At 45.9% G+C, this 22,956-nt stretch overlaps 1 protein-coding gene across 8 annotated transcripts in view; it reads left to right on the top strand.

Moving 5' to 3' along the window:
* Positions 1-726: 726 nt before the first annotated feature.
* TEAD1 (TEA domain transcription factor 1) overlaps positions 727-22,956 on the top strand; it is a 178,295-nt gene continuing 156,065 nt past the window's right edge. For all 8 annotated transcript variants that reach the window (XM_032594831.1, XM_030332000.2, XM_032594833.1 and 5 more), the window contains exon 1: positions 727-987. In XM_032594831.1, coding sequence (XP_032450722.1) covers positions 831-987 — 157 coding nt within the window. In that variant the 5' untranslated portion in view covers positions 727-830. The remainder of the gene's footprint in view (positions 988-22,956) is intronic.

The raw sequence follows: 22,956 nt of genomic DNA on the forward strand, positions 1-22,956 counted from the left end.
GCCCCGTGTAGGTGTAAAAACATTTCTGCAAATGCGCAGGCCACTTGTCGAGGTCGCAGGGGAGGCGAGGGCAGGGGCGTCTTGGTCCCTGCTGCAGGGTTACAGTCTAGAAGCTGAGAGTGGCCAAGTGAGCTGAGCGTATAGGGCAAAAGCCCCGCAGAGAAATGCTGTACAGAAGCAGATTCAGGGCAGTTGGCATTGGTTTTAGTGGAATGAGTATTTAGGATAACAGTAATCTCCTCCTTCCTCCCTCCTGCCACCGTCTTGCATTCTGGCGATCTCAGTGACACACTGACTGGGCTGATTTGACATTTTTGAGTTCTCGTGCCACTTGCCACAGTGAGGCAGACATCTTTTGTTTTACTTTATTTCCTTTTGAACCACTTGTTTTGCCGTGGACATTGGATTATCCTTGAGTAAAGTGCTCCTGGTAGATTGGAGGCATTCAGTCAGAGGTTTTTGCAGGATTCACTGTGAACTTGTAACTCCGAGTGAGTACTGTTCTCACATCTGTGAAGACTATCCAGTTTCTGCCTGCCATCGCGTTTGCGTATGAGTGTTTAACATGATCCATAAAGAACAAAAGCCGCCTGGACCCCTGGATTCCGTATTCTCTGCTAGGACTTATTTTTCGAGCAAAGCCAGTGACTGAAGAACGGGTAATAGAACTAGTGAGAGCAGTATGTTGGTCATTACCTCGTCCTTATGCTATCTTTTCATTTCTCTCTTAGGTTTATTTTCTTGAAAAGGCTCCAGGCTCCGGCTTGGAAAATCCAACCGCCAAAATTGAGCCCAGCAGCTGGAGCGGCAGTGAGAGCCCTGCCGAAAACATGGAAAGGATGAGCGACTCTGCAGATAAGCCGATTGACAATGATGCGGAAGGGGTCTGGAGCCCTGACATTGAGCAGAGCTTTCAGGAAGCCTTGGCTATCTATCCGCCATGTGGGAGGAGGAAAATCATCTTATCAGACGAAGGCAAGATGTATGGTAAGTGGTCTGGAATGCTATGATGTGCTTTTGTCATAAGGGACGATTGTCACTAGCCTCGTCCTGAGATCCATTCACTGGCTTGGGTTCGATGATCTTTGTGGATTTTAGTTGGCCATCAAGGGACTAAATCTCAACTAACCAGAAGAGTCCATAAAGGGCCGTCGGGAAATCATTCTCTGGGGTTTTCTTGTCCTTCTACATGCTCAGCAGCATTATAACAAAAGCTCTCAAGGTCCAGGTTGGAGCACAGTCGCAGTGACATGCACAGACCCCCATGTGTCGGGGCTAGTTCTTAGGAGCACGTGGCCAGTCTCACGAAGCCTGCCGCATATTAGCTCCCAGTAACTGACTGGTGTCACGTGGAAACGGGACCTGGTGCTACCAGATCTCTTGATTCCCGCCCCCCACACTCCCTCCCCCCAGGAAGAGCTAGCAATATAGATGTTGATACATGAAATCTACTCATTTTTAAAAGCTGGCATTTTTGTTTTTTAAGCACAACTCTGCATAGGCCAGTCAGACATGTATGTGGCTTGCTCAGACCTTCAGACCACAATCTTAACCGCTGTGTTGCCAGTTTGCAGTTGAATGGCCAGACAGGGTGTTAGCCCCCAGGCTCTCACCAGCCTCCCCTTGCGCAAGGGGACGCTTAGCAGTGCGTTTTAAAGGAAACTTCAGGAGTGCCCGCGAAGGGAAGACTGGTTAACCAAATGGCTTGGGGTGCCAAGGGCCGCGGCAAGCACCCATCCACTAGTCTGGGGCTTGTGTGCTGGGGTTGAATGTTCCCTGGTCCTTCCCTGAGTGCTTCCAGCTGCAGACCTGTGCTTGCTCACCTTTTGGGAAGCAGATGGCAGGTGGTTGCCTGCACGTTCTGCCTGTCTAATTGGGCACGTTGAGTTGACAGAGCTTGTGCTAAAGAGTCTAAAGAGTCTAAAGAGACGCAATCAAATCGCCGAACCTCCAAGAGAACCGGCCCAGCAGCCTACCTGAGGTTGTTAACTTATCATGGAAGTGATTTATTTCTAAATAATTTGAAAGCTCTTCCATAATAGGGTGTTGTACCTTTAATCCTGCGCCTCGTCTATCTGGGGCCGTAGGAGGCTGCTGCTCAAACTAGCACACGCGGCTAAGGAGAAGGCAGATGGTGGTGCAGCTGCTACCAGCTGTGTTCCCTGCCCTCCCCTTCTCCAACTTGGATGATGTAATGGAAACAAGGGAAATTTTGCTTTCTGCAGCCTTGGAGTCTCCAGCCTGTCAGTGTCACACACACACAGGGGAGAGAGCCCAAGCCTTCATTTGTTTTATGCTCTCCTGTGATCCTTTGTAGCCAGAGAAGCTTCTTTGTGTCCATTGGTGAAATGGACTCAGGGTGAAACATATCAGCTGCTGTGGGTAGAAAGTTTCAGGGCTGTCTGTTTTGTGTGTGTGTGTGTGTGTGTGTGTGTGTGTGTGTGTGTGTGTCTTTGTCTTTCCTGGGCTACCCTTCCTCAGCCTGGGGATATGCTTGCAGGGTCTTGTCTTCATACCTAAAAATGCACCCCCGCCCCCCATTTTAAAGGCAGAGGAAAGTACTTTAATCCTTCCGCCTCCTTTGAAGCTGATTTTATTACTAGTTGTGAAGGCGGCTTCAGGCTGCTCTCCGTTGTACAACTCCAGTTTGTTAGTCCAGAAATTGTTGTTCTCTAAAATACCGGCCGAGTATCGCACATCCTGGTCGGTAGGAACTACTACCCTTCTCTTCTCACAGAGGATACTGGAAAGGTGCTTGTGCTTTAGGAATGAGGTTTGCGGCCGAGAACTTAATTCAGAGCAAAAGTTAATTTTGTCTACTCCCGATTGTGTTTTCTTCTCTGTTGGTTTTACTTTTTAGGTAGCAGCATTGGTAGATTTAACCAGTCTGCCTATAACACCATCACAGAAACAATTTTATTGTGGAAATCCGTGTGTTAAGTGCTCTTGTTGGTGGTCATGGGGTGTCCGAGGCACTGGGCTGAATATGGAAAAATAACCAAGAAGTTTTGGATTGGAGTCCTTTACCACCTGCGGACAGATTTGCCTTCTTCCTGAATCTCCATTTTCTCCCCCGTGGAAAGGAAAAAGAGTCAATTAAAGTGGTTGATGTCTATGGGTCCCCGAGACTTGTACGTTTGGTGATGCTGGGACTTTGTACCTCAGTAAGAGTGATCAGTATGAGAGCACTTGTTCTTGATGTATGGATTCTTTCTTTCCTTAAACCAACATTCCACCGACTTACTGTGTTAGTAGCGACCAAGCTGATTTAAAATGGGGAGGTCTTTCGAGCAAGCAGCATTAGGAATTACAACTGCTGCGGGGTCACGTGTCCGGATGGGGGGGTGCAGGAAATGCATTTGCTGCGGTGGTCTTGAAGCCATGCCCTCAACCCCCTCTCGGTGGCCAGCATGGAGGGGTGGTGCTCTGACTGGTAATTTGAAAGGGACACATGGAGTTAGCAGGGACTCGAGAGGTGCAGACGACATCCCTCAGGAGGGCTGCTGCTGATTCCCCTGTGACTTTGAGGGTAAGAGAAGTTAGACGTGGGAACCTCCACAGTGAGGGCCCCGCCACTCGGGGATTGTGGATTGTGTCAGTGAGCAGTGTGGGGCCAGAGGTACTGTTCCCTGGCTTCTGGCTTGTTCCCCATCTTACCATACATGAACCAGGCACAAACCAGACCCAGAGTCGAAGTGTCCTAAGGTCCTAAGAGCGTTCTTTTTCTTTTGAGCATTTTGAAAATGAAAACATTGAAAGCATTTTAGATTCCGTGGAATAAAATCAAAATAATCTAATGCTTTTTAGTGAAATACCAAGTGTTTTTGACTTGAGGGGGTTTTTCCAATATTTCTGAGCATTTGTAGAGTGCATTGTGATGTCACTAATACTGAGCCATTTGAGAAGGAAGGTCAAGTGCAGCGCTGATTTATTTTGGTAATGACATTTCCTCCGTGGTCGGCAATAGGGCAAATGCAGTCTTATAGAGGGGAAAAATGGAAAGCTTTCTTTATGAGGAGGTTTGGGCCATTAGAAGAGATGGCTTGATTCTCCCTCTGCTGCCTGGGTCTGTGGGGAAGCTGAGACTTGATGTGATTGGCCTCCACGTGGACAGACTACTTTTCTGCCTTGGGCCCCTCTGTGTGGGCACCTGTCCTTAGGGATAGTTAGGAGATTGAGGCCTCTCTGCAAGCTCACACTCTCTCTCTCTCTGTGTTTCCTATTTTTATGTAGCTGAGTGTCTCTTTTTCTGGTAGATAGTTGGAGAGGAGATAGCAAGAGGACACAATGGAAGAGAAGGTTTTGATCAGCAAACTGGTCTGAGATTAGATTTCACGGGAACAGGCCATTAGTTTTTAAAACAAAGCCGTGAACCACAGGGATACCCAGATGTGTTTGTTTTGCAGCTGAAAACCCTAGTCTAGCACTGTGGTCCCGTTATCTCCCATAATCAAACCAGGGTAGGGACAGCAGCTAACATTCCTCCACTGATTGCTTTAGAGACCGAAGAGTGCAGCACTTAAAATTTTGGACTTTGGAATTGATAGGAGGCTTGGCCCTGCCTCTTCTAGATATCAGACTTTGGGCAAGTTGCTTTTCCTCCTGGTGCCTTCGTTTCCACAACCGCAAAAGGGATTTAAATGGATCCTACTTTGTGGGACTGTTACAAGACTTAAACCAACTAATGGTGATCTGGGATTCCCCCTGCCACGTTTGGACGATGTCCGGCATCCGGTGAGAGCTATGGAAGTGTTTGTGAACGGAAAACGAAATGTGCTGTCTGCCATGAGCTGGGCTAAAGGCTTTCCATACGCTTTCCATCTACTGCTCCCAATGACATTTTGAGGTGGATATTCTGATCCCCACTGTGTCGACGAGAAAGCACATGACTAGTGTAAATGGTATAGCCAGAAGGTTTCAAATCCAGGTCTGTCTGACCCCCAGACCTGGGCTCTTTTCACGTGCTTTCATTCCTTGCTTGGTGGAGGTCATTATGTGTTAATTCAACAGATCAGTATTGAGCGCCGCCTGTATTCCAGCCGGGTGCCGGGGGTTGTCAGGGATACAGCAGTGAACCAGACAGACACGGTCCCTGCCCTCACGGAGCCGTCACAAGTTCATGTGCAGGAAACACTGACCTGAGGTCAGGGCTGTGTGCCAGAGCTTTCTGGGAAGTCTGAGGACCCTTTGAAGATGGTCACCTTCCACTTAGCCTTTTGAAGCCTGTTCTTGGCCACCAACGTCCAGGGCACCTGGCCCAATGCTGGCAGGAGGAACGCTTCTCAAATAACGCAGCAGGGAGGATCCTAGATCACAAGGCTGGCCATGATGGTGGCCAGGAAGCTGTCTGGAAGATTCTGGTGCCCTGGGATCCTACAGGCGGCCTGGACAGAGCAATTGCTAGGCAATGGTTTTCTCCTTTTATGAGCAAATGTCTTGGGGGTCCTCACCTAGGGACAGCTCCATGGATGGCCCCTTTCTTGCTGGGATGCCAGACCTACTGGTTAGTCCTGGAGAGAAGAACTGTGAGGACGACAGAAGTTTGAGGGGGTGAGAAGGAAGACCCCTGTGGGCCAGTCCTCTCCAGTTGTTCAAGCTGAACCCTGCCAGCTGGGGGAGCACTGGACATGGAAGGGGCCCCTGCCTACTTCACAAAGGCACTGACAGAAAAGGGAGGGGGGCACTTGTAGTGAGGTGACAGCAGGGGATGTCAGAATGGGTGAGCATTAGTCGGTTAGGCAGAGACTAAAATCTGTGGTCCTCCTGGTTTCGAGAACTGGTTGGGAAAATGCAGGAACATCCCCTTTCAAGACCAGGAAAGTGGCCTGTGCCTGTAGGCCCCAGAGGCCTTGATGTGGAAATGGCTATAAAATCCAAGCCCTGTGGGATCTCCAGGCCACTTGGAAAAGTGACGCTCGGGGCCTGAGGTGAACTTGTTTTTCTGCACCTGGACATCATGTGGCATCTTTGATTTCCTCTTTCTGTCTGACCTGTGATTCAGGGTATTATTTCAAGTGAGTTGGCTACAAATGGGAAGCACAAAGAACTGTGCCCTGAGAACAGACTAGAAGCCCCGTAAGGCAAGGACCCCACCCTGACTGCCTTGTCAGACAGAGAAGCTATCAGTGATGTTTGTCCAATACATGCATACCTGAATTATCATTGAAAACAGAGAAAGGTTGGTGAGTAATCCTGAGCCCAGAGGGCCTCTGGTGGTAGAGGCACTGGCTAGAAAGAAAGGGAGAAGAGAACGCAGGGGGGAAAAAAAGAGAGAGAAAGGTGTTTGTATATTTAGCGGTCTTCCTAGATGAGGAAGAAGAAATCCTGGTTTTTGCTAGGTGCTGGCGGATGCTAATGCAAGAGGTAGGAAGGATTTCTGCCCAGGTGGGCCCAGTGGTAGAATGAGGGTTAATTCTGGACTCCTCAAAACACGTGAGTAGTAGAGGATTTTGAAAGACTTTGGTTCCTGTGAGAAAAGCAAAGCCAGCGTCATCAGCGTTTTGGCTGGGAAGTTTTTTTGTTTTTTAAAAAAAAATTTTTTTTTTTTTTAATTTTTTTTTTTTTTCTTTTCAACGTTTATTTATTTTTGGGACAGAGAGAGACAGAGCATGAACGGGGGAGGGGCAGAGAGAGAGGGAGACACAGAATCAGAAACAGGCTCCAGGCTCTGAGCCATCAGCCCAGAGCCCGACGCGGGGCTCAAACTCATGGACCGCGAGATCGTGACCTGGCTGAAGTCGGACGCTTAACCGACTGCGCCACCCAGGCGCCCCTAAAAAAAAAAATTTTTTTTAACGCTTATTTATTATCGAGAGAGAGACACACAGCATGAGCATGGGAGGGGCAAAGAGAGAGGGAGACACGGAATCCGAAGCAGGCTCCAGGCTCCGAGCTGTCAGCACAGAGCCCGACACGAGGCTCGAGTTCACGAATCCTGAGATCGTGACCTGAGCTGAAGTCAGACATTTAACTGATGGAGCCACCCAGGCATCCCTAGACACTTTCTTTTTGTTTGAGAACGTGTTGTCTTGTTTATTCCTCGTGACAACCCAGCGATACAGGTACTTGACAGCTGAGAAGTTGAGGCCCAAGGTCAAATCAATTGCTCAAGGTCACATAGTAGATAAGTGGTGGAGCTGACATCTGAAAGCAAGCCACTTTATACAATTAACTACAGTTGATCCTTGAGCAACAAGGGCTTGAACTGTGCAGACCCACTCTGTACAGGCTTTTTAAGATAAATGTGGTGCAGTATTGTAAGTGTGTGTTCTCTCCCTTATGATTTTAAAAATAAGTTTGTGTCTAAAAAATATTTCCTTATTTTGAGAGGGTGGGAGGGGCAGAGTGGGAGAGAGAGAATCCCAAGCAGGCTCCACACTTGATGTAGAGCCTGACACGGGGCTCGATCCCACTACCATGAGATCATGACCTGAGCCAATGTCAAAAGTTGGACACTTAACCAACTGAGCCGCCCAGGTGCCCCCAAAATAATTTTCTTTACTCTAGATTACTTTATTACAAGACTGCAGCATATACTATGCTTCACACAACATATGAAATATGTGTTCATCGACCATTTCTATCATTGGCAAGGCTTCTGGTCAATAGTAGGCTCTTTAATAGTTAAGTTTTTGGGGAGCCAAAAGTTAAACTTTTGACTCTGTAGGATTTTTGACTCTTTAGGGGGTCAGCGCCCCTAACCCCTGTGTTGTTCAAGGGTCAGCTGTACATATTGATCTGGAGGGAAGTGTATGCCCTACTGGAGATATACACAGCTTAGTGGTAGGGCAGTGGGAAGTGATTGTGACTGGGGAATGCACATGCCTCTATTAGAAAATGCAGAAGAATGAAGGGGGCAGAGGCAGAGAGGCAGACTTATCTGAGCTAACTTTGAATGGGAGAAGGCCACGTAGTGTGTGTTTTTCGCTTACTTTGGATTATGGACCCCTTTGAAAACCATAGAAAGTTGTGGTTCTTCTCCCCAGGGAGATGCATAGTTGGGTGAAGTGACAGGATCACTGCACAAAACTTCAGGTGATGTCACGCCTAAGCTCAGACTTGCTGCTGTGGCAAGAGACGGAGAAGGGAAAGGCAAACAGATCTAAGCAGACCGGGTGAGAAAGGCATAGGGTCCTGTGACGGCATCCCTCTGGTGCTCTTAGAAATGAGGGTGTATGTGGAAGGGTGGTGGCAGGCGGGCCTGGGCTGCCTCTGCATCATGGAGGACCGTGAAGGCCACAGCGTGGTGTCTGGTGGTCATTCTGAGGACAAAGGGAAGTCATTACATTTTTCCCGGAGAGATGACGTGACTCAGCTGGTGTTTTACGAAGCCGGCTCTGCAGGCGTGTAGGCAAGCTAGATGGCTATCGCAGGAGCCCAGTGGGAGAGGAAGAGGCCTGAAGCAGGTACCAGCAGTGTGGGCAGAGAAGTTCCAGATGTGGAACCAACAGGACCGGCCAACCCAGTGGGATTTGTGAAAGAGAAGGCGGGGTTGAGTGATGGCAGGGTTCCGCTTCCAGGGGCCCGGAGGATGAAGTGGGGAGTGGAGACTGGAGAAGCAGGTTTGTAGACAGGAGAGGAAGGAGGAGGTGAGTTCTATCAAGAGCTCGAGGCCCCGGGCAGCCACCAAGGCTGGCTGGGAGCTTGCCATCAGAGAAGTGGTCCCTGAAGCCGTGGGAGTGGTGAGGACGGGCCTGCGAGGCTTAGGCACTCCCAGTGGGTCACAGTGAAGCTGGCACAATTTTTAAATGAGGTACCTGTTGCAGTGGGACAATAAAGAGAAGTGGCTTTTTGAGAAAAAGAGAGACACATCAGTAGTTCCCCAGCCTGACCGTCATCAGCAGAAGCACTTGAGAAGCTTTTTAAGCCTTTAAGAAAAAGAAAAGGAAAAAAAACTAACTCAAACCAATCAAATGAGAACCTCTAGGAAAATGGTCTGGGAATCTATATTTTTTAAAGCTCCCTGGGAAATTTGGGTGATCAGCCAGGTTGAGAGCCATAGGGCTAGGAGGCTACAGCCTGGGTCCAGGAGGACAGGAGCACATTTTTTAGAGTGGGGGGAAAAAAAAAAAGAAATGAGCAGAGAATGAGACTGACATTTGAAACAGTCCTTACAAGGTTTGGGTACAGGAAATAAACTACATTAGTCAGATTATGTTTCCTCTGTACCGAGACAGAACATGACCATGGCCTAGTCTTTGGAGAGATCTGGCCACACACAGGAGCAGCCATGAGATGGTATCTTGAAGGACGTGAGTAGTTAAAGGAAGACTTTCCTTAGGACAGGGGAGGGTGGTTAGCAGGGGACAGAAATTGATGAGGTGAGGATATATTTGGTGACACAGAACCCAGAAGTGACTTTAAGAGGGGGTAGGGCTTCTTTTACTCTGAGGCACAATGCCAGGACCAGATGGGCGGAGGGTCTGGGGAGGGCCTAATGATCGGGTCTACCGATGAGGGGAGTAAGGCCATGTGGGCCGAGGCGGGTTGCGGGCTTTGGAAAAGTAGATCAGGCTTAGTAGAGATGCTGTGGGGGAGCTGGGGTGAGCGAAGGTATTGCCCAGCACTGGCAGGAGGCCCTGAGAGAACCTGGAGAGCCTTCTTTTTCTTTTTAAAGTTCATTTATTTATTTTGAGAGAGAGAGAGAAAGAGAGAGAAAGCGCAAGTCAGGGAGGAGCAGAGAGAGAGGGAGAGAGCATCCCAAGCAGTCTCTGTACTGACACGGGGCTCAAATCCACAAACCGTGAGATCATGACCTTAGCCGAAGTCGGATGCTTAACCAGCTGAGCCACCCAGGCATCCTATTTATTTCCTTTTTTTAATTGAAATCTGTATTGAGATAAGTAGATTCACGTGCCATTGTAGGAAATACACAGTGATCCCCTGTACGCGTTGTCCATTTCCCCCCCAATGGTTGCATTTAGCAAAAACTGTTACATCCTGTCCCAACCAGAATATTCATGTTGATAGATAGATAACCCACCAGTGATCTTACTCAGATTTCCCCATTCTTGCTTGTACTTGTGTGCATGTGTATGTGTGTGTGCATGTGCGTGTGCATGAAGTTCTGTACACTGTTATCACCAGTGTCGATTGGTGTATCCACCACCATAGTGAGGGTGCAGAACAGTCCCAGTGCCGCTAGGATCCCTGGACTTGCCCTTTTATGACCACACCCAGCTCTGTCCCGCCTCCCCCGGCTTTAACTCCTGACAACCTTTAATCGATCTGTTTCTAAAATGTTGCCATTTCGAACCTGTTATATGATGGGATCATACTGTATGGAACCTTTTGCGTTCGTTTTTTCCATTCCGCATCATTCCCTGGAGATTCATCCCTGTTGTTGGCGTGTTATCAATGGCTTGTTCCTTCTTATTGTTGAGTGTTTTCCCTGGGATGTCTGTTTAAGGGCATCTGGACTGATTCTAGTTTCTGGTTATTACAGATAAAGCTCCTATGGCCGTTGATATACACAGGTTTTTGTGTGAACGTGAGTTTTCATTTCTGCGGGGTAAAATGGCCAGCAGTGGTAGTTGGGACTTTCTGGGGGTTTTTTGTTTTGTTTTTGTTGTTGTTGTTGTTTTTAACTGGTCCCCTGTTTTCCAGAGCAGCTTCACGTTTTTCCCTGCGATCTAGGTTGTCTGCATCCTCACCAGCATTTGATGTTGTCCCTTGTTTATTTTAGCCATTCTGAGAGGTGTGTGGTCGTATCTTGTGTGGGTTGTAATTTGCATTTCCCTAGTGACTAATGATGTGGAGCATCTTTTCATGTGCTTATTAGCCATCTGTATATTCTCTTCAGTGAAATGTCTGCTCATGTCCTTTGTCCATTTTCTAATTGGATTCTTTATGTTTTTACTGTTGAGTTTAGGGAGTTTATTCTAAATACGACTCCTTTGTTGCATATGTGGTTTGCAAATATTGGCTCCTTGTCTGTTGCTTTTCTTTTCATTTTCTTCACATGGGATCCCACATTAAAAGTTTTTAATTTTGATGAGATCCAATTTATTAATTTTCCCTTTTGTGGATTATACTTCTGATGGCCAGTCTGAGGACTCATTGCCTAGCCCTAGATCCTGAAGATTTTCTCCGATGTTTTGTTCAAAAAGGTGTATAGTTTTATATTTTATATTTAAGCTTATAATCAATTTTGAGTTAATTCATGTATAGGTGGAGAGCAGTAATTTTTGGGAAGCCCATTGGCTTGATTTTGTGATACATGTATTTTTTTTTTCACCAGAGGATTATTGGTTCATCCATATTTTGACAGTTGTCAAAGTTGGGACCTGAGACACCAAGGTGCTGGTGATCACATGGTTTTACCAGCCTAGGTTGGGAAAGGGACAAGGGGAAGCTGGAGGGGCTACGTCATGGCATGTACTGCCCAGAGCCTCTGCTAGTTAGGAGAAGAGGCAGGGTAGGAGGCTGTGGTCACGCATGGGAGAGGCAGCATCTGAGATTAGAGGTGGAGAGATTTCGAGCTATGAGTTTCGAGGTGTGGCCATGAATGTGGTCAACTGATACGAGCGTGGGTGATGACCATTGGTGAAGAGGAAGTAAAACATGGGGAACCTCATCAGCACTGGGTTCATTAATCACTTGAATGTTGAAGTGCATAGTAGTGAAGTGTGAATTTGTAAATAAATGTGCCAGAGTAACCAGATATTGGGAGAAATTCTTTGAGGACATGACCCCATGGATGTGAATGGAACGAGTTAGGTATAAGTGAATGAATACATGGTATGGACATAGTGAAAAGCAGGTGGCAGAGTGGTGGGGTAGAAGGAACATTTAGGGTCACAAGAAGATGCTAACAGTTCCTACCTCCTTCCTCCCAACTTCTCTGGCCGTTCCCATACTATTCCTATTTGTGATGTGTCTTTGGACAGCTGTATTAGCTTTCTGTACTTTGTCACTATCATCTGTAGAATGGGATGAGGAAATCCACATATCTCTCCCTGCCTCTCAACAATGCTGAGAGAAATCCAATTGCAGATGAGAAAGTGCTTTGAACTGAATCCTAAAAAGAGTACTTTTGTGAGGTTAAGCCCCCTTAGGGCCTGTTGGAAAGGTAGGTAGGAATGTTTTGGAGTTGTCACACAGGATTAAGCTTCCCTGTCCTAGGTAGAGGGGTGTTTCGTTAAGGGAGGGTTGAACTCCCCCCTCCCCCTTCAGGGTTTCTGCCAAAGAAGGGGTCGGAGAGGGGAGATTGGGGCAAACTTGTCCAGGTCAGAGTCACATACCGTGCGGGGGACCACTGGGAGCCTGTTGCACCGCAGAGGCTGGGCAGCCCCAGACAAGTGGCCCTGTACAGCCTCCAGGGGGAGGGGGCTTGGACGCACTTGGGTGTTGTAGGCACAACCGTGGATTATAAGTCTTTTTCTTCTTCCCCCACTGACTTCTAGAGCTTTAGCTCCACGCTCCCGTGGCTGTGGCCTTGCCTGTCACTTGGGAGCTTGTCTCTAAGTTCTTACTATCATTACTTATTTGTATCCCTCTCCACTGATAGGACGTACAGTGGTCATTTCAATAATTATTATTATGGTTGTGTTCTGCTGATCTCTTTAGTAAAGGTGCCGTCTTAGAGAATGTTCAACTCTGTAAATTTAAATACATAAATGTATCACGTGGTCAGGATCATAGAAATAATCTGCAGGAATTTACAACATAGGAATAGTGGTTGCCACAGGGGTTGGATTATAGGAGACTTACTCCTTTTCTCCTATATATTGCAGTATTAATGGAGTTTCTTTAATAGCGAACATATGTTGCTTTTGGAATTGGAGGAAAAAATAATTATATCAAGTTTATTTTGTCCCTCTGGTTCTGAGTAAGGAATACTCATTAAAGGAAAATGTGGAAAGTACCAAGAATTAGAAGCAAACCATATTGCCTAGGTCCACTTTGGTGTGACGTTCACTAGGGATTCTGTTGGAGATGTGGGGGGTGGGGTGGGCTTTGCAGGGTCTTGGTGAGTGGAAGGGAAGCTGGTGCCACTGAACTCTTCAGGGCAACAGTCTTGAGGGACAGGTGGTCAGAGAGTCGTGGTGCTGGGGCAGGAAGCAGGACAGAGTGTTCTTATTATAGATTTCAGGACATCGGTCCGGGAGTTCAACAGGTGCCCTGGCCAGTTGGATCTGTCAGTCAGCTGTCCAGACCAACAGTGGAATTATTCTGACATTCGTCTATTATGGTAAAATGGCTATGGGAGAGGTAGAGAAAAGCGTTCGAATCCATTCTTCTAATGTCTGCACGCTCACAGCAAAGGGACACAACAATATTAATGGGAGTTAACACACCATATCCCCTGCCGCACCAGTGCTTATCATTTAACTCAAACTTGACAGGAGTAGTGGACACATTTTATTTTGGAGGGCTGGGAGGGGGCCTCTCTTTAAAAAAGTGTTTTGTTTTTTTTTTTAAAGGGTGCCTGGGTGGCTCGTTCGGTTAAGCGTCTGACTCTTGATTTCGGCTCAGGTCATGATTTCACAGTTTGTGAGATCAAGCCCCACATCGGGCTCTGCACTGACACCGCGGAGCCTGCTTAATTCTCTCTTTCCCTCTCTCTCTGCCCCTCTCCTGTTCATGTTCTCTCTCTCTCTCTCTCTCTCTCTCTCTCTCTCTCAAAAAGTAAATACAACTGCTAAAAAATTTTTTTTAATGGTTTTTTTTTTTTTTTTTTGATGATCGTGTTATTTTTTGTAACAGATTCCTAGCAAATAGTCTTGTGTTTGCATTGCCTTTCGGCAGAGCTAGGTGACTTTTAGAGTATGAAAATGCTCTGGAGACTATGGTGTAGTATACATTCTCATTTGATATAATCATTTGAATTAATAACAGGTAGGTTTCATTTGCTTGATATTTACCTTTTGTGCATAACCTGCAGATTATTCTGTCTGCCCACCTTCCCTTCTCTCAAATGCTTCAAATCCAGGTAAATAATAAAATCAAATTCACTCTTCAAAGCCTGTAAGGATATTATTTCTTTCAAGCCTCTTTCTGTATCATTGTAGTCCCCTCTTTCTTAGCTTTTCAGAGCACAGTCTGAAAGGTGTGACGTTGAAACGTGCTGCCCACGACATTCAATTTATTTAAAAAACATTTTTTTTTTTTAATAGCATTACAGCCTTTTCATCACAGGCAATGAAATTGGTCATTAGCTGAAAATTTCCATAGACATTGTTCCTTTTGCAAAGGCCAGAGGAACTTTTAGGCTACCTTATAAAAGAATGCTATGGAGGAAATGCTTTGCAGCATCTGGGGTAATATTTAACATATGTTAATAAGCTGAGGGTTTTTTTTTTCTCCCCCCCAGCCATTTAGAAAAGGTCCCAATTACTCTGTGTCTGCCCTCTTCCCTGGATCTGCCTTGGCTCTGTGACTAGCTTGCCATTGTGTTGAGACAGGCTTTGGCAACTGTCTCTCAGATGAATGGTTCTATTACAAACACAGTAGCTTCCGTGACAGCTTAGAAGAGATTGTTGTTTATGGCTGCTTTTATTGAGAGAGGTTCGGCACACGTTAATGTCCCGATAAAGACATTTGTACCTATAAAGTAGCCACAGCTTTAACCCTGTTTGATGGTGAGTAAGGTATTGGGGCTGATGACATGGCCAGATGTGAGGTATCGGATTGCATGTTTATTCAACTGTTTCTGCAGTCTCTGTACTTCGATGTGCCTTTGTATTTGCTGTATCACAGCAACACACAGAATGCAGTGGCGATACGATCCTGCTTATGGAAGATGCTATTTGGGTTACTTGGATCGTAAGCCACGTGTATTAGGAAGCATTCTCTCAGTGCTTGTGTGTCCTGAGACAGCAACCGCAAACAGTTGTTAGGTGAAGGGATTTGCCAGGTGGGATGACCGCGTGCGCTGGGGTAGGGCACTTTTGAGATGGACAGATCTGAGTGAGGCCTGGGCTGACCGGGGCAGGCATTGCAACAGAGATTCACAATAACGATGATGAACATCTAGCCAGGGCTTGCTGTGTGCCAGGTACTATTCTAGACGCTTAACATCAACTCACCTAAGCCTCACGACAGCTCTTATGAATAGCTACTATTATCATTGCCGTGTCACAGATGAGGACACGAAGGCCCAGAAAGGTTAAGTAAATGGCTCAGGGTCACGCAACTCGTAACTCCTGGATCGGAGGTATGAGTCCCTATCGGTCTGACGCCAGCACCGGAGTCTCAACCGCCACTTGTCTGCTGCCTCTGAGGCTTGACAGAACTGTAACCTGAGGTCCTCTGGACTCCGTGTCCCTAAACTGCTGCCTGCCTGGTTTGGGAGAGAGTTTTGGTTCCAAGTAAACAACGAAAAGGGGAGAATGTGCTTTCCTGGTGTCTGGGATCCTCTTTATCCTATTATCTGGCTGGCAAACTCCTACAGGTTCTTTAAGACCCTGTACAAAATACTCTCCTTTTCTCCGTACCCTTCCTTAAACTCCACAAGCAGAGATAGTTGCTCCTTTGTGTGTGTGTGTGTGTGTGTGTGTGTGTGTGTGTGAGTGTGCGCGTGTGTGTGCGTGTGTGCGCGCACACACTTTTTTTTTTTTTTTAATTAAGTTATTTAACTGTCAGAGCCTTTCAGGCGCAGTTTTTTTACAGTGTTTGTGTCTCCGTGTCCTCGGGGGGCAGGGCAGTGTCATCAGCACATCTGCATCTTTAGCACTTAGCATAGTGCCTGGCACACACGAGGCCCTCAAAAAATGTGTGGATTGGTGAAAATTGTTGGTAATAATAATTCCACCTTTCCATCTCTAGCAGGCATTTTTTCCCTGCATTGTTATCACATGTGCAACATTCTAATGAAATAATGAAGGCAACAGTTAGAATTTCATGGATGAGAAACTGGGGCACAGAGCCCAGAGGGCTTTCCATTAGGATACCTTATTTTGAGGTAACCTCCTGGTAAAGCAGAATTTATGGTGGAACCCATAGCACCCCATCCGCATGTCTGTGTTTTTCTGTTCTGACCACATTGACCCTGTGCCTGGGTCAATGAGAATGGGAACACTTTTTCTTAGTTTACAATTTTGTGCCCATATCACCATGATTCTGCCCATATGGGATATTCAGTGGCTAGAAAGGATGGCTGAGCCTAATTGGGCTATTGTGGTGACTGAACCCACCTTCCTCCCATCCTGATTTGATTTTTATAACTATAGTAAAACATATTCCTAGAAAGCTAGTCTTTGACAATTTTTCCCCTTTGGATATACCCGCTACAGTGTGTTTGTAAGCTTATTTGACATGTCCTAAGTGGTGTCTATGCATACATATGTGTGTGCCTTACTCTTTTCAGGTTGACTGTGGATTTGGTTTAACCTGTCTGAATGTGACTTCCACAGATTATCCTAAGATGACATTGTTGATCCTGAAAGATTCATTTGAGTGAAACAGTGAACTAAGCAAGCTACTGCTGTGGAGTTTAGAAGGTTGTTAATTTAAGTTAGGGGAGGTTACCAGACCTTTGTGACCAGGTCACAAAATCTGGTTAGTGTAGATTTAACCTACCACTAATCTTGTTAGTGGCTGATTTATATGGGGGTTTGTCAGCCCATAGGAGTAAGTTCATCGTGGTTGTTAAGGGCATGGAGTCAGGAGTGGGGGCTCTCTGGGCTTAAGTCCTGGCTCTGACGATGTGTAACCTTGGGTATGTTAGTATTCTTGAACCTCCATTTCCTCATCTGATAAATGGGGCTAATATTAGCACCTATCATACAAGGTTGATATGAGGGTTAAATGAGATAATGTGGTAAAATGCTTCACATGCCCAACTCATTCTTAGAGAGAAGTATTATCTTGACCACAAAATCAGGGAAAGACATAACAAGAAAACTATCAACCAAAACCTCTTATGAGATAGATAAAAAACAGATATAAAAGTTCTCAACAAAATGTTCATAGACTAAATCCTGCAACATATAAAAAGAATTACTCACCATGACTAAGTGGATTTACCCCAGGAATTGCAAGGTTGGTTTAAAATCGGAATTTAACGTAATACACTTTATCAATAGAATAAAGAACAAAAATCACCTGATCATCTCAATAGATGGAGAAAAGGCATTTGACAAAATCCACACCTCATCTTGATAGAAACAAACTCCTATGTGCCTACCATACTAGCCTCAGAAGAGAACTTTCTCCCTGATATGGGGCATTGGTAAAAAATCTACAGCCAGCATCATAGTAATATGATGTTTACTTAATAGTAAAACACTGAATGCTTTCCTCCTAAGATCAGGAATAAGACAAGGATGTTTGCTTTCACTCCTTCTATTCAACGTTGTGTTAGAGGTTCTAGCCAGGGCAATTAGTCAAGAAAATGAAACAAAAGGCATCTGTATTAAAAAAGGAAGAAGTAAGATTATCTCTTTCTGATCTTTTATATAAAAAAATTATTAAAGCTAATAAAGGATTTGGTAAGGTTGCAAGATATGAGATCAATACACCAAGTTAATTGTATTTCTGTACATTTGTAATGAACAGTCTAAAAATGAAATTAAGAAAGTAGTTCTGTTTACAGCATTATAAAAAGGATAACATAACTCATGAATAAATGAAAATAGACATGTGTGTCACTTTTACTCCCCAAGCTACAAAACGTTGTTGAAAGACATTGTAAAAGACCTGAAATAAATCAAAAGACATTCTGTATTCACAGATCAGAAGAGTTAATAGTGTTACAGCCGTCATCCCCAAATTGATCTACAAATTCAGTGTAATCCCTATTAAAACTCCGGCGGACTTCTTAGTAGAAATTGACAAGCTGATCCTAAAAGTCATATGGAGATTAAGGGGATTCAGAATAGCCAGGACATAACTTGGAGAAGAAGAACAGAGTTGGAGGATTCATGCTTCCTGATTTCACAACTTACTACAAAGATACAGTCTGAATCAAGATTGTGTGGTACTTGTATGAAGTTAGACATGTATCTTGGGAATAGAAACAAGAGTCCAGAAACAAAATCCTGCATATTTATGGTCAATTGATTGTCAACAAATGTGCCAAGCTAATTCAAAGAGGGGAGCAATAGGTTTTTCGATAAATGGTGCTGGGACTATTGGGTATCCACATGTCAGGAATGAATTTGAACCCTTTCTCCACAACCTACACCATAACTAACTAAAAATAGATACTAGACATAAATTTAAAAGCTAAAACTATAAGACCCTAGAAGAAAATATAGGAATAAGTCTTTCTAAGATCTGGGGTTAGGTAAAGCCTTCTTGAATATGACACCGAAAGCATGAATAATAAAAGTAAAAATAAATTGATACTTCATCAAAATTACAAACTTTTGTGCTTCAAAGGATACCATCAGGAAAATAAAATAACAACCTGGAGAATAGGAGAAAAATATTTTCAAGCCATAAATCTGATGTGGGACTTGTATGTAGACTATAGAAAGAACTCTTGCAACTCTGATAAAGGAGGTAAGTAATCCAATTAAAATGTAGACAAAGAACCTGAATAAGCATTTCTTTTGAGAAAATATACAGGTCGCCAATAGCGCATTGTAAAGATGCTCAGCATCATTTGGCATCTTGGAAATGCAAATTAAAACCATGGTGAGATACCACTTCATATTCACTAGGATGATTATGGTCAAAAAGACTGACAACAAGTATTGCCATGGATGTGGAGAAGTGGGAATCCTTATGTATTATTAGTGGGAATATAAAATGGCACAGCCACTCTGGGGAACAGTCTAACAGATACTCAGAAGGTTCGACATAGCATTATCAGAAGACCCAGCAGTTTTACACATAGGTATAAAACTAAGAGAAATGAAAGCAGATATCCCTATAAAAACTTGTAAATGAATATTTATAGCAGCATCATTCATAATAGTCTCAACAGTGGAAGGACCCCAAAGGTCCATCAGTGGATGGACATAAATAAATATGGGCATGAATAAAATGTGATATATCCAATCAATGGATTATAATTTGGTGATAAGAAGGCATGAATTGCCAGTACATACTACAACATGAACAACTCTTGAAAACATTATGCTGAGTGACAGAGTGCAGTTACAAGACTATATATTGTATGATTCCAGTTGTGTGTAATACTCAGAATAGGCCAGTCTTTAAAGATAGGAAATAGATTAGTGGTTACTTAGGCCTGGAGGATTTGAAAGAAATTGGGCAATTACTGTTAATGAATATGGGGTTTCTTTCTGGGATGATTAATGTGTATTATATATTACATATATTAATATATGTTATATATACACGTGCATGTGTATATATACGCATACATATATACGCACACAGATAGTCTACATACATACATACTCTGAATATACTAAAAATCAGTTGTACATTTTAAATCAGTGAGTTATATGATATATACATTATATCTCAATAAAGCTGGTTGGTAAATGTATATACTTAGCATCCTACGTGGCCCATTGAAAATGGTCAGTAAATGTTAGCTACCATTGTGATAATTTCCTTCCTACTTTTCTTGCTACTTTTACAGTAGCAAAGATGGAATTGAGAGGACAATGCTGAGAAAGCAGGTGAACCTAGCAATTAATTCTGATCCTGGGTGATGGAGCGGGTAGAAGAATCTGTAGGGCTCTAGGCTGGGAGCTAAATGCTGATTTAGGAGAGCTAATGGAGAGGTTGAGTGACGTTACATGGTGCAACTGCCTGGCATAGAATCGGCCCTCCCAAACTCTTAGGTAGATCTGAATTTAGTTACCCTTAAAATGGTGGTTGAACTTAGGGCTCAAATCTGGTCGAACTAAACCAGATGTTCCTCCCAAAAGAATAATCACCACTTGTGTGTTAAAGGCCAGGGTTTTTGTGTCCAGGAGTTACTAAGCCAGATGTGCGTGTTTTCTTTTTAAATCACAGTAAGCATGGCAAAGACCAGGGTTTTAGTTCTGGGCCTGTATATTTTTCTAGGCGGTGTCTGGGGGAACCTCAGTTTCCCGGTCAGTCCCTGGAGAACAGCTTTGCTCCTGGCAGGCTGCCTTTGGGCCTGAGTGTCGGAACCCCTCGAGAGGAGAAGGGCAGAGCCCAGTCCTCATACTCTGGAAGTCAGTCGCTGCAGAAGCTCGACAGTATCATAGATCACCATGTTAGTTACCAGTGGTTCCTCCTTTAGAACTTGGAAAACATGTGCCAACTGGGCGGGAAGGTTCTCCGCTAGGATGCGTTTATTTCCCGACATGTCTCACGGAATTTTTTCCCCCAAGGATTTACCTATGGAGGGAAGTTCCTATTTCAGTGTTGGGGGAAAACCAAGTGAGCTGCTTTTCAGATGTTTAGCCACACGCTGGCACCCAGGGTCACGCGGTACGGAGTGGCAGAGGCAAGACTCAGAATGCCCCCCATGGCCACCTGGCTGCTAAGACAGTTTGCTCTTAGTCTTAACCACTAGGCCGAACTGCCTCTCAGGAATGGACGCAGTTGAGGGAGGGAGAGGTGTGAAGACAAGTGTTTTCAGGAACAGTGAGGAGTCTGGTAGGGCTGGGTGCCGACAAGAACGGACGGAATGGCTAATGAACTGGGAAAAGGAGGAGGAGTTTGAGTAACATGGCAGGTGATTGCATTTGAACCCTGAAGATCAGCTTGTCTGTGTGAGTAGCACATTTCTGGAAGAGGGACAGGAGCCATCACTTTTTTGGATACTCAGCTAGTGTTGAAGAAGAATTATTCTGGAAGCCTGAGGAGTGACCCACAAGGAGGTGGAGGTCACTGCAGCACTCCTGTAGGAAAGGAGGATGGCTTCACCTATGTCAGGGCCTGTGCAGTGACAGCGAGAGGCCAGGGTGGGTTAGGTCAGGATAATAGCGATCAGGCAATCCAGATGGAGTATAGGAGGGATCAGAAGGCTCGCTAGGGCTTAGTGGCAAGAGAAGAGATGGAGGTGTTTCATCTGTGTGGACAGCAGCGCATTTACAGACACATGGAAAAGCAGATTCTGTGGGGCAGAATTGGAGTCATGCGTCTGAGCTGTATGGAGCTGGCAGGACTCTGGGGTTCTCCGGGGGGAGGAGACCAGCAGGCACGTGGAAGTTCAGCGTCCTGGGTTGAGAAGAGTTTGGAGGGACGGCATCTCAAGGTTTGGAGTTAAAGCCTTAGAAGTGAATGAGCTTGTGCAGGAGACAGAGAGGAGAAAGGACTAAAGAAAGGAAGGTCTCGGTGAGAACCAATGCAGCCGTAAGAGTCAGGCCCCAGCTCACGCTTGTGTGTCCGTCTTCTTACTGAGCATCCTGCTTGTCATGTGAAACCTTACAAGTGCTGGAGCCGGGGAGCCCGAATGCCTGCATGTTTATTGTACTAAGTATGTTGAAGTCTTGAAGTTTGTCTCTTCTCGGTGTGTTGATGGGAGCATGGGTACTTTTCCTGTAGGTTCATGGGGTGCTGAGTCTGTAGACACGTTCTACTCTGTGGCTCCCTAGGGTGAGTTAATGGGTTAGACCCTGATCCTTGTTCAGCTCCTTCCTTTAACCTAAACCAGATCTGGTCTGGATCTGATGTGTGATTTCCTTCCTCCCAGGCTCCCGGGGAGCGTTGCTGGGACCCTTGCGGTCCTTTGCGTTGCAAGGAATCAGCCCCCCACCCTTAACTGTGGCTCCTGTGGGGTAGAAGTGCCTCCTTTCAGAGTCTGCTTCAGCTTGCTCTCTTGGGGCTGGCCCGGAGAGCCCAGGGACAGTAAGCGTGACCTGTCAGAAGCGGGGCCTGCCCTCTCTCTGAACCAGGACTGGGCTCCTGGTAGCCTGAGCCTGGGCGCCGTGGGGGACGTGTGGGCCTGAACGTGCTCTGTGCCGGCCGGGGTGGGAGGGGAGCTGAGGGGAAGGCAAGGGCCTCTTCTGCCTGCTCTTCTAGAACCCTGAACTGGAGGGGTCTGGTGCCCTTGGTTTTTATACTTGAAGCTGGCCCAGAGATGCCCTTTCCCCAGTTCCGGTTCTGGGGGCCAGCTGGCCAGGCGTGGCCGCAGCTGCTCCTACATGGCTGTTCCCTCCCGTCCCACTGATCCCTGGTTCCAGGGTGCAGAGGTCATTCCCAGTTGCCTAAGATGCCATGTATTTGAATGTCTGAACTAAAACACTTGAGAGAATAAAATGGGGCAGTATTAAGAATAACACCAGGGAAACAGAAATAAACTGAGACCTTTCAGGCAAACCAGGATATGTGATCTTCTTCTCTGTGCTTTCACTTTGGGCTCAGTTCTTAATGTACCCCCCGAAGTGGTCCCACCTCCCCTACACCCCATGACCCATGTGATTTGGGTGCCAGGGACTTACAGATCTCCACCCTTTGAGATTTGGTCTGCATAACAGAAGCCTCAGGGATCTCCCACGTTGGAAGGCCCAGCACAAGGGAAACTTGGAAGTGTGTTTCCTGGAAGTATGTTACAGAGGAGGGTGGGAGGGACGTGAGCAACTGGGCCTCTCTGAGACGAGGCCAAATAGGGGTTTAGGAAGAGAAGGTGTTCTTTTTTGAGAGTCGAGGAGGTGATGAGAGCTCTGTCCGGGGGACTCCTCAGCCTGCATGGGCCCGCATTTCTACGCAAAGCTGGCAGAACCCAGATCTCCATGGGGCCTGAGCAAAGAAGGTCCGAGGACAGGAGATGGCTTCTCGTTTGGTCTTCTGACTGTGTCCTGGAACATCTGCCTTGCCCAGGTGACCTGGATGGCCTGGATTTGACCATTTTGGAGTGAGGAGTAGGGTTGCCAGATTTGGCAAATAAAAATACAGAGCACTCTGCTAAATTCGAATTGCAGGTAAAGACTAATTTTTTTTTTTTAAGTTTATTTATTTATCTTAGAGAGAGGGGGAGAGCACGGGTAGGCGAGGGGCAGAGAGGGAGGGACAGCATCTGCACGGACAGCAGAGCCTGATGCGGGGCTCAAACTCTTGAACCGTGAGATCATGACCTGAGCCGAAGTTGCACGCTCAACCAACTGAGCCACCCAGGCG

Source organism: Lynx canadensis, chromosome D1 (assembly GCF_007474595.2).
Source record: "Lynx canadensis isolate LIC74 chromosome D1, mLynCan4.pri.v2, whole genome shotgun sequence".
Lineage (NCBI taxonomy): Eukaryota > Metazoa > Chordata > Mammalia > Carnivora > Felidae > Lynx > Lynx canadensis.